General features: G+C 45.7%; 1 protein-coding gene across 1 annotated transcript; it reads left to right on the forward strand.

Moving 5' to 3' along the window:
• Positions 1-218: 218 nt before the first annotated feature.
• On the forward strand, positions 219-15203 carry LOC311353572 (protein-glutamine gamma-glutamyltransferase K-like; the record flags this gene model as incomplete). The annotated part of the gene is made up of 13 exons (XM_084473489.1): positions 219-591; positions 2152-2343; positions 2789-3040; positions 3910-4028; positions 4455-4556; positions 5792-5969; positions 6300-6438; positions 10244-10436; positions 11537-11690; positions 12646-12942; positions 13286-13446; positions 13669-13805; positions 15062-15203. The coding sequence occupies 13 exons, from the start codon at positions 219-221 to the stop codon at positions 15201-15203; spliced, it is 2439 nt and encodes an 812-aa protein (XP_084329615.1).
• Between the last annotated feature and the right edge of the window lie 3606 nt (positions 15204-18809).

The following is an 18809-nucleotide window of genomic DNA, read 5'->3' on the forward strand; positions in this document are numbered from 1 at the left end:
AATGGTTTGGTTTCGACGGGTCATTTAGAAACCAAAACCAGCCAGAGGGCGGTTCATTTTGAAAGTATCCAACTGAAAGATTCCAGCCCCTCTCTCTCTCTCTCTCTCTTAAACCCTGCCTGCTAACCCTCCGCTGTAGAGGAACGCACGGGCAACGCCAGTGTGTACTCATACATACCATACACGCGTTTACTTTGTTTGTGTTGTTGTTTCTCAGGATGCCCGTGGCCACGCGGGACCGGACGGCGCTGGGCCGTTTCCCCGGCGTCACGCTGGGAGAGGTGGAGGAGGTGGATGAGGTGGAGGAGGAGGAGACGGAGAAGAGAGAGGACCAGGTGGAGCGGGGCGGCGGTTGTCGTCTGTGGATGCGTCAGGCCTGCCCAGGGTTGTTCTGCTGGCCCGAGGTGGACGACGACGACGTCACGGAGACCGAGGTGACGGGGGTCGGCGAGGAGGAGGAGAAGCCTGAGAGCGGGGGCGGGGAGAAGCCTGACAGCGGGGGAGGAGAGAAGCCTGACAGCGGGGGCGGAGAGAAGCCTGACAGCGGGGGCGGAGAGGAGCCGGCGTCCCACGGCGGCGATCAGCAGGACGGTAGGAGCAGGGATGTGCACAGGAGTTTTGAGGGGCAGGTGCCAAATTGTTGACGGGGGGGGGGGGTTGGATCGCGGACGAGCGTGATTGCGGGCGCGATTGTTGGTGGGGCGTTCGATCCCGGACGAGCGCTATTGCGGGCGTGATTGTTGAAGAACACTCAGAGGGCACTTTTTAATGCGAGGCAAAAAGGGCAGGGGCTCAAGCACCCCTAGGGCCCTATGTGTGCACGTGCCTGGGTAGGAGCACGCTCACGTTTCCCCCGTGGTTTCACAGAGCTCATATCAGGCACAGCTCAGGGGGTCAAGCGACTTAAAGGGGACATATTGTACCACCGGGTGTGTGAGTGTGATTGGCCGTTACGCGCCGTTTTGAAAATGTGCCGCCTCTGACACCACAGGAGGGCGTGTCCACCCAGATGTGTGACGGATAGATGAGCAACGTTCACTGCAGTCCACTGGGTAGGCTGGTCTATCCACTGGGTAGGCTGGTCTATCCACTGGGTGGGCTGGTCTATCCACTGGGTGGGCTGGTCTATCCACTGGGTGGGCTGGTCTATCCACTGGGTGGGCTGGTCTATCCACTGGGTAGGCTGGTCTATCCACTGGGTAGGCTGGTCTATCCACTGGGCCGATAGCGTTCCCGGCGTATCAACGTGTCTGCGGGAAAAAAAAAAAAATCAGGTTCGCGTTCGCGTGGTCTGACACGACTTCCCAAGATCGGAGAGGCGCTTTCACTCTAAGCACACCAGTAGGCCTTCTTAACTAGTGACTAGTTGAAAGCAGGGATGGATTACTGAACAGTGCCTACCAGGCCCAGGGTCCCAAGGGCTCTGGTGCTCTACACAAAGCTGCTACTGTAATATGGGCTTATATTCGGTTTGTTCATCTCATGTCTGAATGTTGTCCATTTATTTCCACACAATTCACCAGAATCTATCATTTAAGGGACTATTTATCCAAGTTTCCCCCCAGGGGAGCATCCCTCTGTATCCCGCTTGACAACTATGATGATCAGGGCATGTATCTTGGCTTACCCGCTTACCTCCCAGGGAAGAAAAGTTCAGGCTCAGGGTTATTTTTTTTCTACTATCGCCCCTGTATCCAGCATTTTCAAACATTTTCAAAACGGCTTGTAACAGCTAATCACACCACACCTGGTGGTATAACATGTCCCCGTTAACACAATATGAACGTGCAGCGAAGCATCGGATTCTTGATTGGGGGTTTTTACCTGGAAGTTTAGAATCTCATTAGCGATTAGACGCGTTGGCTGTCAAACGTCAAACAAAGCTTCTAACTGGTTGTAACGTGCTTCCAGAGGTCAGCATCAACATGGGTAAATGTAGATATAGTTTGAACTTGGAGTTCATAGTCAGTGTGAAGAGTGGAAGATAAAGTCTGCTTAGCATCAATACTAGATTGGGCTTCAACGGCCGACTCCGTAGGAAAGCTCCTCATGCTGGAGGTGGTTGTCCTGTGGGGGGGGGGGGGTCACCTCTCCCTCCTTCATCAACACACAAATACATGTTCTCCTTTGACTCTTTCCTCTCTCCTACAGCTCACATTCTGAAGGTGAACTCAGTGGACCTGATGAGTGAACGGTCCGAGCAGAACCGCAAAGAGCACCACACGGATCTCTACGACGGTGACGACCTCATCCTGCGTCGGGGGCAGACTTTCCTGATGTGGCTCGACCTTTCGCGACCTTTTGACCCCACCACCGACAAACTTCACCTGGAACTTAAAACAGGTCAGCCAGTTAGGAAAAAAATAACTCCTCGTCAGACCCTTCTCTGAGAGCAAAGTGTCTGGTGTAATGGAGCGTGAACATGGGAACACAAAAGCATTTTCACTGACGCAATGAAAGTACATGCCTTTTATAGTGAAACATTATTCAGTCCCCTACATCCAGGGGCGGAGCCAGAGTGGGGGGGGCGCCGGGGGTGGCACTGGCCACCCCTGGAACCTGATTGGCCACCCCAGGTGCCACCCTGGTTGATTGACAGTTCACCCAAAACTCCCCCCCCCCCCCCCCTAATTGTTGTAATTCATATTTTAAATCTTAAGTTTGTTTTAATGCGGGGCTCATTTTCTAGAGGACCGTCGATGTCAATCAAGACCTCTTTCTGACAAGTAGGCCGTTATGACCCAGGTCATCAATGCAATTCTCCTGCATTCCATGCGTTTCTCTGCAGGAGCCGCTCCGGAAGTGCCGAAGGGAACGCTCGTCATCGTTCCTCTAGTGGACGAGCTGCAGGACGACCGCTGGGAGGCTAAGATAGTGAAGGAAGAAGGCGACCGGGTGCAGCTGTCTGTGAACTCCGCCCCCACGGCGGTGATTGGTTGTTACCGTCTCAGCGTGGTGACATCCGGACCCGAGGCGACGCTCACTTCAACACATCAGCCGACCGATAACGTCTACCTGTTGTTCAACCCCTGGTGTGAAGGTGAGGCAACCGAAGCCCGCTGCTCAGGCAGGTCCCGTGCCTCCAAGTCATGTACAATATCATCTCCCGCCATCTGCCCTGCTGTTTAATTAGCTCCGTTGTCACGGCTCCAAGATGTAGGCTGGCTACGTCTAGGGGGAGGGGTAGGGGAACCGCAACACATTAGTACGTCGAAACTGACCGGAGGGACAAATGCACGGCACAAACAGAAAACTAATACACGGGTGTATTTATTAGAAAAGTATAACAGGAAAAAATGTGCCAAGGGGAATAGGGGAACTATAAGTGGAGTCAAATCAAAGAAATCAAAAATAAAGTGACAACTACTGAGTAAGCACACACAACCTAGGTTATGACATACAGAGGGCGGCCCTGCTTCTAACTAGATGGGATAACAGAGGAACACTTTGTGATGATAGTGTAAACCCAAGGGTGTCTCACCTTTTCACCTAAACCCCTCACACATGAACCCAAACAGACAGAAACGGAGAGGATCACAATGGAGAGACAGGTGCCGTTTAACAAGGCCTCTGATGACTCTGACTGGCCGACGGACAGCTGTCACATTGGACAGGGGGTTGGCTGATGACACCGACAGAGAAGGAGAGGGGAGACAGCAGCCACACACCTAACATTCATATTACAGCAATTATGTAATTAAATGTAATTTTAGTGTTTAGAGTTTAGAGTGATTTGCACTGTTGGCAAACTGGAAGTAAATCATCAATCTGACCACCAGGAGAATTAAACATCGCTTTAACCACACCAAAAATCACAATTTCCTCTGAATGAAACTGTAATCTAAAAAAAAGATGCGACCCCAGTTTCACTATAGTGAAAACAAACAGAAATCCGTTTTGCGCTGTCAGAGGATGCAGTGTACATGGATGAGGAGGAGGAGAGGAAGGAGTACGTGCTGAACGACGTCGGGAGGCTGTACTACGGCACCGAGCAGCAGATCGGCGTGCGGACGTGGAACTTTGGACAGGTGAGGGCCCACCTGGGCAGTATCTGCGGTGGGTATTCAGGATGCTTTATTCAGAAACTCCAGCCACCATGGTGACAAACTGATGGTTTGGTTTTGTTAAGGGTAATCTCTTAATGATCAAATGGCACTAGAGTAACCCTCATTAAATGTGTTGAATGTAAAGTTAAACTTCTTTAGCTTTTTCCTGCTAAATCCCACACAAACGTCCATTATTCCTACAACGTTCTGACTATGTAGGGCTGTCTAGGGCTGTCGTTTTATTTATATAGCCCATTTCATACACGGAACGGTAACACAATGTGCTTAATGAATTAAAATAGTTAAATGACAGGGAGATCACATAGATAAAAATGTTTAAAATAATAAAAAAATAATCTAATGCTTAATACTGTAATTTGCATGTAACGGTCAGTGATTTCTTTTTAGTTCAGCGGGGGAATGCTCGCGGCTTGCCTCTTTGTTCTGGAGAAGAGTGGGACCCCCGCGTCGGGCAGCCCTGTTAATGTTGTTCGAGTTGTTTCAGCAATGGTGAGACACACGTACACAACACGACGAGGGTTGGACATATATCACGTCTCCAGTCCTGGTTCTGTATCATGTGTCATTATGCCAATCCTGATACTTTATCAGACCTGACGTTACTCTGTGACAGACATGCGTACTGTACGCATTGCTGTATATTCTAATGAAAGCCCAACACGCATTCCTAAATGAGCGTGTACAGTGTGGGTTTTCACGTTTCTGAATTTATGCAAACAGAAGGTAGGTAAAGATGAACGGAGATATTGCATTTTAAGATTGAAGAGCTATTATTTCAGGGTAGTTTTAGATATAAATGGCATAGCCCTCCGATGGCTATGATATACATTGAAGTATACTTTATCTTATCTTATGAGTGAGTGAAACGCAGCTTTAGTAGATGCAGAGATTTCCGGGAGAGTTGCAGAGATGTGGACGCAAGTTTGCGACTTCGAAATGCACTTAAGTCACAAACACAGTGACTAGAGACTCGAGATTTGGGACTCGAGAACAATCTCTTTTTTAACCTTAAGGAAATGTCTGACTCTTTGTTATCAGAATTAGACCTTTTGAAGAGGGACGACCCCACCTCTTAATGTAAATGACGCTATATATCATGGCACTGCTTTAAGACTTTCTCTTGACTTGATAAAGAAAACACACCGCATCAACTTAACGTCAGCCTCAGCGGCTCTGGGCAGCTTGTGGAGAGAGAAAGTTACGTCTTTATTGCCTTGCAAAGTTATCTTTTAAATAGACAGACATATATGTTTAATTCATGGCATAATTCAAACAGTAGAAAACTCTCTCTCCATTGACTACATTACATATGTTTCAGCTCCCAGGGAGGAGGGGGGGGGGGGGGGGGGGGTTTAAGGCTATCTCATAGGGAGGGCGGGAGCAGAGAGGCAGGGTGTGTTTTTTTTAGTTAGGGTTAGTTTCAAAATCGTGCTCTCTTTACTCTAACTCTTAAATGTGACCTGCAGCAGCTTTAATACAGGACATCTGTAAACAATGTATACAAAACAGTTTTCTGGGGAACCCCGGTGGCGCACTGGGCTAAGGCGCATACCATATATTAGGCACAGTCCTAATCGCAGAGACCCAGGATCGAATCCGGCCTGTGGTCATTTACTGCATGTCTTCCCCTCTGTCTGCCACACTTTCCTCTCTGTATCTCTCTATAATAAAGCTGAAAAATGCAAAAAAAAAAAAAATCTTTAAAACAATATTCTGGTGTTCAGATCAACGCCCCCGATGACGGAGGAGTGATCCAGGGGAACTGGTCAGGGGACTATTCCCACGGGACCTCTCCCACGGCTTGGAGCGGGAGCGTGGAGATCCTCAACAGCTACCATGAGGGCGGGGGCGCACCTGTCCGATACGGACAGTGCTGGGTCTTCTCGGGCGTCACCACGACCGGTGAGGGTTCAGTGTTCAGAGTCACGCTCTGTCCATATCAACTCGACTGCGACTGCGGTTGATAAGACAAAGCATTGCATAGTGGCACAATCGTTGTTCTTTTCATGTTTTTCTTTGCTGTGCTGTTGCTGCAATATTTAACCAGTGTTGAATTACTAGTACTTGTGATAATTATCTTAGCTTCTGAACCCCATGACCTTCCTTACCTACTTCAAAATAGAGTTTAATTCAATTAAATTTTTACTTTAATCTCGGCCTCATGCGGAAGCTGCTTTCCTGTTATCGTTAACGTGGTAAAGAGTTCGGATATGAGTGTCTCTTCTTCCGCAGTGTTGCGATGTTTGGGCATTCCCACCCGCAGCGTGACCAACTTCAGCTCCGCCCACGACACAGACGTCTCCCTGACGACAGACGTGTACTTCGACGAGAACCTCGATCCCTTAGACTCCCTTAACGTGGACTCCATCTGGTGTGTATTATCATGAGCGTTGTTCTACTGAGGGGAAACTGTTGTATCAAATGTTAGACCCGCACTAAGCTATGACTCGAGTGACTAGAGGCCGCTAACTGGACTACACACATAGCGCAGGGTTAAGGGTTAAGTAGGGTTAAGGGTTAAGTAGGGTTAAGGGTTAAGTAGGGTTTAGGGTTAAGTAGGGTCAAGGGTTAAGTAGGGTTTAGGGTTAAGTAGGGTTAGGGTTAAGTAGGGTTAAGGGTTAAGTAGGGTTAGGGTTAAGTAGGGTTAGGGTTAAGTAGGGTTAGGGTTAAGTAGGGTTAAGGGTTAAGTAGGGTTAGGGTTAAGTAGGGTTAAGGGTTAAGTAGGGTTAGGGTTAAGTAGGGTTAGGATTAAGGGTTAAGTAGGGTTAGGGTTAAGTAGGGTTATGGTTAAGTAGGGTTTAGGGTTAAGTAGGGTTAAGGGTTAAGTAGGGTTAGGGTTAAGTAAGGTTAAGGGTTAAGTAGGGTTAAGGTTAAGTAGGGTTAGGGTTAAGTAGGGTTAGGGTTAGGGTTAAGTAGGGTTAAGGGTTAAGTAGGGTTAGGGTTGAGTAGGGTTACGGGTTAAGTAGGGTTAAGGGTTAAGTAGGGTTAAGGTTAAGTAGGGTTAAGGGTTAAGTAGGGTTTAGGGTTAAGTAGGGTTAGGGTTAAGTAGGGTTAGGGTTAAGTAGGGTTAAGGGTTAAGTAGGGTTTAGGGTTAAGTAGGGTTAGGGTTAAGTAGGGTTAAGGGTTAAGTAGGGTTTAGGGTTAAGTAGGGTTAAGGGTTAAGTAGGGTTTAAGGGTTAAGTAGGGTTAGGGTTAAGTAGGGTTAGGGTTAAGTAGGGTTAAGGGTTAAGTAGGGTTAGGGTTAAGTATGGTTAAGTAGGGTTAGGGTTAAGTAGGGTTATGGTTAAGTAGGGTTAGGGTTAAGTAGGGTTAGGGTTAAGTAGGGTTAGGGTTTAGGGTTAAGTAGGGTTTAGGGTTAAGTAGGGTTAGGGTTAAGTAGGGTTAAGGGTTAAGTAGGGTTAGGGTTAAGTAGGGTTAGGGTTAAGTAGGGTTAGGGTTAAGTAGGGTTTAGGATTAAGTAGGGTTAGGGTTAAGTAGGGTTAGGGTTAAGTAGGGTTAAGGTTAAGGGTTAAGTAGGGTTAGGGTTAAGTAGGGTTATGGTTAAGTAGGGTTAAGAGTTAAGTAGGATTAGGGTTAAGTAGGGTTAAGGGTTAAGTAGGGTTAGGGTTAAGTAGGGTTAGGGTTAAGTAGGGTTAGGGTTAAGTAGGGTTAGGGTTAAGTAGGGTTAGGGTTAAGTAGGGTTAAGGGTTAAGTAGGGTTAGGGTTAAGTAGGGTTAGGGTTAAGTAGGGTTAAGGGTTAAGTAGGGTTAGGGTTAAGTAGGGTTTAGGGTTAAGTAGGGTTTAGGGTTAAGTAGGGTTAGGGTTAAGTAGGGTTAAGGGTTAAGTAGGGTTTAGGGTTAAGTAGGGTTAGGGTTAAGTAGGGTTAGGGTTAAGTAGGGTTAGGGTTAAGTAGGGTTTAGGGTTAAGTAGGGTTAGAGTTAATTAGGGTTAAGTAGGGTTAAGGATTAAGTAGGGTTAAGGGTTAAGTAGGGTTAGGGTTAAGTAGGGATAAGGGTTAAGTAGGGTTAAGGGTTAAGTAGGGTTTAGGGTTAAGTAGGGTTTAGGGTTAAGTAGGGTTAGGGTTAAGTAGGGTTAGGGTTAAGTAGGGTTTAGGATTAAGTAGGGTTAGGGTTAAGTAGGGTTTAGGGTTAAGTAGGGTTTAGGGTTAAGTAGGGTTAGGGTTAAGTAAGGTTAGGGTTAAGTAGGGTTAGGGTTAAGTAGGGTCAAGGGTTAAGTAGGGTTTAGGGTTAAGTAGGGTTAGGGTTAAGTAGGGTCAAGGGTTAAGTAGGGTTTAGGGTTAAGTAGGGTTAGGGTTAAGTAGGGTTAAGGGTTAAGTAGGGTTAAGGGTTAAGTAGGGTTTATGGTTAAGTAGGGTTAGGGTTAAGTAGGGTTAGGGTTAAGTAGGGTTAGGGTTAAGTAGGGTTAAGGGTTAAGTAGGGTTAAGTAGGGTTAGGGTTAAGTAGGGTCAAGGGTTAAGTAGGGTTTAGGGTTAAGTAGGGTTAGGGTTAAGTAGGGTCAAGGGTTAAGTAGGGTTTAGGGTTAAGTAGGGTTAGGGTTAAGTAGGGTTAGGGTTAAGGGTTAAGTAGGGTTAAGGGTTAAGTAGGGTTTATGGTTAAGTAGGGTTAGGGTTAAGTAGGGTTAGGGTTAAGTAGGGTTAGGGTTAAGTAGGGTTAAGGGTTAAGTAGGGTTAAGGGTTAGGGTTAAGTAGGGTTAGGGTTAAGTAGGTTTAGGGTTAAGTAGGGTTAGGGTTAAGTAGGGTCAAGGGTTAAGTAGGGTTAGGGTTAAGTAGGGTTAAGGGTTAAGCAGGGTTAAGGGTTAAGTAGGGTTGAGTAGGGTCAAGGGTTAAGTAGGGTCAAGGGTTAAGTAGGGTTAGGGTTAAGTAGGGTTAGGGTTAAGTAGGGTCAAGGGTTAAGTAGGGTTAAGGTTGAGTAGGGTCAAGGGTTAAGTAGGGTTAGGGTTAAGTAGGGTTAAGGGTTAAGTAGGGTCAAGGGTTAAGTAGGGTTAGGGTTGAGTAGGGTTTAGGGTTAAGTAGGGTTAGGGTTAAGTAGGGTTAGGGTTAAGTAGGGTTTAGGATTAAGTAGGGTTTAGGATTAAGTAGGGTTAGGGTTAAGTAGGGTTTAGGGTTAAGTAGGGTTAAGGGTTAAGTAGGGTTAGGGTTAAGTAGGGTTAAGGGTTAAGTAGGGTTTAGGGTTAAGTAGGGTTAGGGTTAAGTAGGGTTAAGGTTAAGTAGGGTTAGGGTTGAATAGGGTTAAGTAGGGTAAAGTAGGGTTAAGGGTTAAGTAGGGTTACGGGTTAAGTAGGGTTAAGGGTTAAGTAGGGTTAGGGTTAAGTAGGGTTAGGGTTAAGTAGGGTTTAGGGTTAAGTAGGGTTTAGGGTTAAGTAGGGTTAGGGTTAAGTAGGGTTAGGTTTAAGTAGGGTTAGGGTCAAGGGTTAAGTAGGGTTAGGGTTAAGTAGGGTTAGGGTTAAGTAGGGTTAAGTAAGGTTAGGGTTAAGTAGGGTTAGGGTTAAGTAGGGTTTAGGGTTAAGTAGGGTTTAGGGTTAAGTAGGGTTTAGGGTTAAGTAGGGTTTAGGGTTAAGTAGGGTTAGGGTTAAGGGTTAAGTCGGGTTAAGAGTTAAGTAGGGTTAAGGGTTAAGCAGGGTTAAGTAGGGTTAAGGGTTAAGTAGGGTTAGGGTTAAGTAGGGTTAGGGTTAAGCAGGCTCAAGGGTTAAGTAGGGTTAAGGGTTAAGTAGGGTTAGGATTAAGTAGGGTTAGGATTAAGGGTTAAGTAGGGTTAAGGGTTAAGTAGGGTTAGGGTTAAGTAGGGTTTAGGGTTAAGTAGGGTTAGGGTTAAGTAGGGTTTAGGGTTAAGTAGGGTTAGGGTTAAGTAGGGTTAGGGTTAAGTAGGGTCAAGGGTTAAGTAGGGTTAAGGGTTAAGTAGGGTTTAGGGTTAAGTAGGGTTAGGGTTAAGTAGGGTTAGGGTTAAGTAGGGTTAGAGTTAAGTAGGGTTAAGTAGGGTTTAGGGTTAAGCAGGGTTAAGGGTTAAGTAGGGTTAAGGGTTGAGTAGGGTTAAGGGTTAGGGTTAGGGTTAGGGTTAAGTAGGGTTAAGTAGGGTTAGGGTTAAGCAGGGTTAAGTAGGGTTAGGGTTAAGCAGGGTTAGGGTTGAGTAGGGTTAAGGGTTAAGCAGGCTTAACTCTGTGCCCGCTCTTCTCCGCTAAAGGAACTTCCACGTGTGGAACGACTGCTGGATGTCGCGCCCGGACCTGCCCCCGGGGATGGGCGGCTGGCAGGCGGTGGACGCCACGCCTCAGGAGACCAGCCAGGGCACCTTCCGCTGCGGGCCCGCCTCGCTGGCCGCCCTGCGCAGCGGCCAGGTCTACCTCCAGCACGACGGCCCCTTCGTCTTTGCGGAGGTAAGTGTGCATAGAGGTTAAGTTAAGTTAAGTTATCCTTTATTTATCCCTTTTTGGGGGAAATTCTTTCTCTGCTTTTGACCCATCTGGGAGCCGGTGAACACCCAGAGCAGTGGGCAGCCGCAGTGCAGCGCCCGGGGAGCAGGTGGGGGTTTCAGGTGCCTTGCTCAAGGGCACCTCATCCGTGGATGAGGACGTAGGAGAGTGTTGCACAACCACTCCCCCCATCCATATTTTTGCCTACCGGTCGGGATTCGAACCGGCCACCCTCCGGTTACCGGTCCAACTCTTTAACCAGTAGGCCACGGATGCCCCCGTGGGCATAGAGGCGATATGGCTGAAAGACACGTCACGATATAACTCGATCACGTTGATCGATATCGATCAACTATTGATCATTTGAATGACCTAAAAAGACTAGGAGTTACCATGATGGGTTTAACCACTTCTGTTTAACACTTAATACGACCTTCCACTGTTCTGCATTGATCAATACTCCAATGTCGACACAACGATGAAAAACACTCAACTATTGTAAATAAGTACGGAACCGTGTTTGTGTAACAAACCCAGCTGCTAGATTCGGTGGTCCAGTCTCTTATCTATATATATATTGATGTTTTATATGTTGTTTTATATTGATATTGATCAAAAGTCTATCACGATACGATAATTTATTGTTTTATTGCCCAGGCCTAACATAGAGTTTATGAAATACATTCTTGACTGCAAAACATTTGGTCAAACAAGGGGGCACAGTCATTAGAATAAATAGTTTGCGTCTACCAAGTCTACTGAAACAAATGTTACCGGACTTTTAGAGGGAAACATTGCGTGTTGAAAACACAAAGGATATGAAAAGAAGTTCATAAGTTCCTATTTTCCACGACAGAAATACCCCCCCCCCCCCCCCCCCCCCCCCCCCCCCCCATCCATCCATCAATGACCCGACAGACACCATCTGATTGAGCCTGATATGACTGGTGGTAAAAATCACCAGTGTGTTACTCTCTCTCTCTCTCTCTCCCTCTCTCCCTCGTGCTCCCTCCCTCTCTCTCTCGCTATCTCTCTCTCCCTCTCTCTCTCTCTCTCTACTGCAGGTGAACAGCGACAAAATCTACTGGCAGAGGAATCTGGACGGAACCTTCACACAGATCTACAACGAGAAGCACGCTGTGGGCCACCACATCAGCACCAAGGCAGTGGGCTCAGAGGAGCGCCTCGATATAACCCATCTCTATAAACATCCTGAAGGTATCAAGTTCACCTCTCTATCAGGAGCTCAAAAATGATCATAATCCCACATTATCATAATCCCACACCATAGCTAATTCATTATCATAATCCCACACCATATCTAATTCATTATCATAATCCCACATTATCATAATCCCACACCATAGCTAATTCATTATCATAATCCCACACCATATCTAATTCATTATCATAATCCCACATTATCAAAATCCCACACCATAGCTAATTCATTATCATAATCCCACACCATATCTAATTCATTATCATAATCCCACATTATCAAAATCCCACACCATAGCTAATTCATTATCATAATCCCACACCATATCTAATTCATTATCATAATCCCACACCACATCTAATTCATTATCATAATCCCACACCACATCTAATTCATTATCATAATCCCACACCATATCTAATTCATTATCATAATCCCACACCACATCTAATTCATTATCATAATCCCACACCACATCTAATTCATTATCATAATCCCACACCACATCTAATTCATTATCACAATCCCACACCACATCTAATTCATTATCACAATCCCACACCACATCTAATTCATTATCACAATCCCACACCACATCTAATTCATTATCACAATCCCACACCATAGCTAATTCATTATCATAATCCCACACCATATCTAATTCCTTATCATAATCCCACACCATAGCTAATTCCTTATCATAATCCCACACCATAGCTAATTCATTATCATAATCCCGCATTATCATAATCCCACACCACATCTAATTCATTATCATAATCCCACACCACATCTAATTCATTATCACAATCCCACATCTAATTCATTATCACAATCCCACATCTAATTCATTATCATAATCCCACATCTAATTCATTATCATAATCCCACACCACACCTAATTCATTATCATAATCCCACATCTAATCCAGTGCGCGTGGTTTTGCTCAGGCTCGGAGGAGGAGCGCATCGCGGTGGAGTCGGCGTCTCGCTACGGTTCAAAGCCGGAGACCTACACGGCGGCGACCGCCGAGGACGTCTCCGTGCGGGTGACGCTGGACGACGGCGACGGCGGGGGCGGTCCGCGCGTGGGGAGCGACGCAGACCTCAGCGTCACCTTCACCAACGGCAGCTCGGAGCGGCGCAGTGTGGCCCTCCACAGCCAGGTGGCGGTCATGTACTACACCGGCGTCCACAAGGCCACCCTGCGCAGGGACACGACGGAGGTGGACCTACCGCCCGACAGCGGTGAGGAGGGGCCCCGGGGGCCTCTGGGGATGTGTCCGCCCGCCTTCTTACATCCGGAGGGAAGATGGCTGTAGTTACTGGTGTTTTGATGACATTATCTCAATAACAAAAACGAATAATAACACAGTTAAATGACTGCATAGTAATAGTGAATAGCAATGTGAGTCATAGCTAATCTTCTCTTTTTGCACTATTGTTTGTTTGTTGTTTGTTTTTGCACCACCACACCGAAAAGAATTCCTTGCATGTGTAAACACACTTGGCAATAAATAAGATTCTGATTCTGATTCTGATACACGTCTTGTCTTGCAAGAAGTAAGCATATATGCCGTATGGTTTGCAGTGACGAGCGTGGAGTGGACTCTGCCGTACGAGACGTACCGCGGCCGGCTGGTGGACCAGGCCGCCCTGATGCTGACCATCTCTGGCCGCGTCCGCCAGACCCAGCAGGTCCTGGCAACGCAGTTCAGCTTCCGACTCAGGACACCTGACCTGCTCATCAAGGTGACCGCGCGTTCAAACTAATCAATTACAGCGGGAAAACGTACACACGTGCATGCACCAGCAAATGCATGCATGCACACACACGTGCGCGCACGCAAACACGCATACGCAAACACATATGTACACACATACACACACACACACACACAAATATGTGAGGGAGAGGATGAATTTGATTGCGATTTGAGTTTTTTGACAAGTTATTTCTGCCATTTCTTGAAGACAATCGGGAAGGCGGTGGTGGGTAAGACGATGAAAGCAGAGATCTCCTTCACCAATCCACTCCCACACGCGCTGAAAGCAGTGATGCTGCGCATAGAAGGCCTGGGCCTGCTGAGCATTCGAAAGATTGCCATCGGGTAAGAGAAAGAAGATCTACCCTAGTCAACCTCTCTGAGTTAGTGTTAACGCAGAGAAACAATCTTTCTCTCTCTCTTCCTTTCTCTATATATATATCTCTCTCTGTCTCTGTCTCTGTCTCCCTCTCTCTCTCCCTTCCTCTCTACTGTCTCTCTGTCTCTGTCTGTCTCCCTCTCTCTCGCCCCTCTCTCTCCCTTCCTCTCTACCAGTGTACTGTCTCTCTGTCTCTGTCTCCCTCTCCCCCCTCTCTCTCCCTTCCTCTCCCTTCCTCTCTTCCTCTCTACTGTCTCTCTGTCTCTGTCTGTCTCCCTCTCCCCTCTCTCTCTCCCTTCCTCTCTACCAGTGTACTGTCTCTCTGTCTGTCTGTCTCCCTCTCTCTCTCCCTTCCTCTCTACTGTCTCTCTGTCTGTCTGTCTCCCTCTCCCTCGCCCCTCTCTCTCCCTTCCTCTCTACCAGTGTACTGTCTCTCTGTCTCTGTCTGTCTCCCTCTCCCCTCTCTCTCTCCCTTCCTCTCTTCCTCTCTACTGTCTCTCTGTCTCTGTCTGTCTCCCTCTCCCTCTCCCCTCTCTCTCTCCCTTCCTCTCTACCAGTGTACTGTCTCTCTGTCTCTGTCTGTCTCCCTCTCCCCCCTCTCTCTCCCTTCCTCTCTCCCTTCCTCTTTTCCTCTCTACTGTCTCTCTGTCTCCCTCTCCCTCTCCCCTCTCTCTCTCCCTTCCTCTCAACCAGTGTACTGTTTCTCTGTCTCTGTCTCTGTCTGTCTCCCTCTCCCCTCTCTCTCTCCCTTCCTCTCTTCCTCTCTACTGTCTCTCTGTCTCTGTCTGTCTCCCTCTCCCTCTCCCCTCTCCCTCCCTTCCTCTCTTCCTCTCTACTGTCTCTCTGTCTCTGTCTGTCTCCCTCTCTCCCCTCTCTCTCTCCCTTCCTCTCTACCAGTGTACTGTCTCTCTCTCTCTGTCTCTGTCTGTCTCCCTCTCCCCTCTCTCTCTCCCTTCCTCTCTACCAGTGTACTGTCTCTCTGTCTCTGTCTGTCTCCCTGTCCCCCCTCTCTCTCCCCTCTCTCTCCCTTCCTCTCTTCCTCTCTACTGTCTCTCTGTCTCTGTCTGTCTCCCTCTCCCTCTCCCCTCTCTCTCTCTCCCTTCCTCTCTACCAGTGTACTGTCTCTCTGTCTCTCTATTTTGTTTTGACACTTTTTCTCGTCCCACATGCGCCGATGTCATTTCATTATAATTCACATCATCGTTTCTTTATTCCTCCACAGAGACATCGCCAGCCAGGCCTCGTTCTCTCGGATTGAGAGCCTGGTGCCGACGCTGGCGGGGCCCAGGAAGCTGCTGGCCTCGGTGGACTGCGAGGAGCTCACGCAGGTTCACGGCGTGGTCAACGTCCTCGTGGAGGAGTGAGGGTTAGGAGGACGAACGCACAATGGACAAAGCCTTCACACCAGACACCGGCGCTCAGTGTTAAAACTGCAACGTATTTTCATTCAGTCATATCGGTACTGCTCCTATAATGCAGTTATGGTAAGTCCACTGCAGACGTCTGGATATGGCTACCTTTTGCAAAAGCGGTTCCTATAACAGACTCTTACTGTTCATTTTTTGTCTACGCACACTTTCTACTATTTACTACATCCCTAAAATATCTATATTTATTACAATAACCTGCGATGACTACTTAATGCAATTATTTAAGCCTATAAACTGCTACTCCTCAACACATACACGTGCAAACAGTGACTTGTATAGATGACTGTCGGTGCTGCTGAGGTCTGACGTGCTGTGACGTCCCTGTCATGTGTCGTATGTAAATGTGACGTGTGATGTGCCTTGTTACGTTATGTTATATATGTTATATGTTCCTGTTACGTTATGTTATATGTGTTATGTTATATATGTTATATGTTCCTGTTACGTTATGTTATATGTGTTATGTTATATATGTTATATGTTCCTGTTACGTTATGTTATATGTGTTATGTTATATGTGTTATGTTATATATGTTATATGTTCCTGTTACGTTATGTTATATGTGTTATGTTATATATGTTATATGTTCCTGTTACGTTATGTTATATGTGTTATGTTATATATGTTATATGTTCCTGTTACGTTATGTTATATGTGTTATGTTATATGTTCCTGTTACGTTATGTTATATGTGTTATGTTATATGTTCCTGTTACGTTATGTTATATGTGTTATGTTATATATGTTATATGTTCCTGTTACGTTATGTTATATGTGTTATGTTATATATGTTATATGTTCCTGTTACGTTATGTTATATGTGCTGCAGAACAGGAACCTGCTGGAAATCAGCTCTTAACTGAGTCTGCCCCGTTTTAAATTGTAACTTTGTTACTCTTAATACTTTCCTGTATAATAAATATTAAATAAATAAATAACATTTATTTTAAATTATTTAATTATCTAAGTTAATATCTACAAAAACTGGGCTCAGTTGTACATTTATGTGTGCTTATAAGGTTGGTTTGGTCAGGGGGGCATCGTCACTACCTGGAGCTCGCACTTAAACAGAGCCTGGGTCTGTTGAAGGTGGCATTGCTGTCTTTAGGCTGTGATAGCCATATTATAGGATAGGTACATTTTTTTTTTTTTTGTATTTACTGCTGTCAGTTGGGCTAGTTGTCTCGTGTTTTTCACCTTTGGTTGGTAGTTTGGTAGCCAGCGTGCTTGTAAGGTTGGTTTGGACAGGGGCCTCTGAATATGTGTTCTCCTTGGATTTTGGCACAAGGGATTATAACATCTGATCCTGTGTGTTAATGAAAAAGCAGAACCAGGGGGAAAGGGTTTTGCCACAACATATGGAAGTAAGGTAATATAAAAAACATCTCGTTCCTCTTCTGTGCCTTGAGCAGAGAACTAAACAGCAGTTTATGATGGCTTTGTTCCTCCAACCCACTGAATGGCTACCTGGCTATTCTATCAGCCCACACATCTGCAGACCTGAAATACGTCTAAATGATCTTACACAAAGTCCACAACGCAGCCTTGAACCGTCTCAATCAGCCTGCTTGAGCCCAGCCATCCAAATGGAATTGGAACAATTAATTTCCATAACCTCTGCAAACATGTTACGTCAATGCTCTGCTTAGTCAGAAATCTAAACTCATCCTAATTTGGGGTTTATGCTTATGTTTATTTTTTTTGATTCTCAGTAAAATACATGACAACCATGGTTTCCAAGATTAATGAAGCAATAAGTTAGACGTAGTTATCATTTATTGTATCGTATAACTAACGGCACCATTTGGAGGACATTTTATATGGAAAAGAGGTTATGTCTCAGTAACCAAGATGAGTAAAAAAAAAAATATCAACAAAGCTTTTAGTTTGACATTCAAAATTGTATTTATTTCATCATTTATTCTCACCACCTACATGGGACCCAGACGTCCATAGTTCCATGGTTCTAACAACATCAACATTCATTTATAACAGTACATGTACTTATGTATTTATGTATTTTCAAGTGTATATCTTAAAGGTCTTGGTCTCTGTATCACTATTTGGCGGGATTTCTGTTATCTGCACTGTGCCTTTTCACTCTCCTGCCTGCTTCTGTGTGATCAGTCGGTAGTGTCACTACTACATTCTCTTTGATTGTATTCGTATCCTTGTGGCAGGGAGGTCTCTGTGTTGAACAAAACTCTCCCTCTCTTCTCCTTCTCTCCCTTGGAAGACAGAATGGATTTGCTCCTTGGTCCCCCATTGTTTATGGAAACATCAAGCAGCGCAGAGCAATTCGTTTTCAATTCACAAGTCCACCTGTGCCTCTCCAGGTCTCCACAACCATTGGCTATTCATCTTAACATCTGTTGGCATTTCACAAAATACCTTTAAATTGACGTTTGCTGGCCATTCCCCCAAAAAAGTTCTTCATACTTGCAGCCCTTAGAGGTCTGTTCCTTCTTCAGTACAACAGATCCATGAATAAGATGAGCCACCGGGTTGAGATACAAGTCTGATTGGATTAGATTATAAAAACAAATAAAAGTTGCATCCCTCCCACCGTCCGATTCATTCACGCTGGGTCCATGTCACACAGACGCAATCTTCCGTCCCCATCACAGGGTTTAAAGGTGGTGGTAGGGCCGGAACCTTCCTCTCACATATAATGTGTCATTTAAAATCACAACGGAAGACGCGTTCGCTCTTTCTGCTCCTGCACTGGGAGGCTTTTTCATTCTGCACAATGATTCAAATCATGATGTTTAATCCAATTGGTTGGGAAGCTGTTGTGAGATCTGCTGTGGTCTTTGCAGCAGGATAAAGGCATTTGTTGTGATTTTTTTCTTTACCTTAGAGCCCTTATATTTCTAGATTTCTCATTTCACTTTTTTGGTACATCAGAAGATAAAGGCCGGTTAAAACTCGTGCACTCCTCGCAGCTATTTAGCAATTGCTTGCCGATTTCATATCAAAGGCAGCATGTTCCTGTTTGCAATCTTTCCTAATCCTCCCATAAAAGTACTTTCATGAGTGCTTGTTTTATCTTTTAACCTCACCGTTTTACGTACAGTGTCTATTTCTTACATGATGTTTCCCCCATCAGTGTGCCTCGGATAGCCTTATTCCTGACGTAGGTTAAAGAAATGTTGACGCATTGTTTTTCCTGTATAATTAGTGATATTTATTAATTTATAAATGTATTATTCTTGCTCGATTTCATTAAAAAAAAAGAAGAATTGCCTGATTTTAATCTGCCTGTGCGTAAAATATTGCGAATATATTGCGAGCAACTTTAAGTTGATGTGCTTTGAATTTGTGGTTGGGGTGATGGTGTTTCTAGGCCCCAGAAAGGTTAGGACCGCTGTTATGAACGTCGCCACAGATCAGCTTGGCTTAGTTTGATAATAAGGATCTACGTCTCTTGGCCAACTGTTCCTTGCAGTTCATTGTCGCAGATCCCTTCAATTAAATCCATGATATTCTATTTACTTAACTCACTGAAGGCAAGGAGTGAAATATTCACCAGGGCTCTT

This window comes from Micromesistius poutassou (assembly GCF_964030765.1).
Source record: "Micromesistius poutassou genome assembly, chromosome: 9".
Lineage (NCBI taxonomy): Eukaryota > Metazoa > Chordata > Actinopteri > Gadiformes > Gadidae > Micromesistius > Micromesistius poutassou.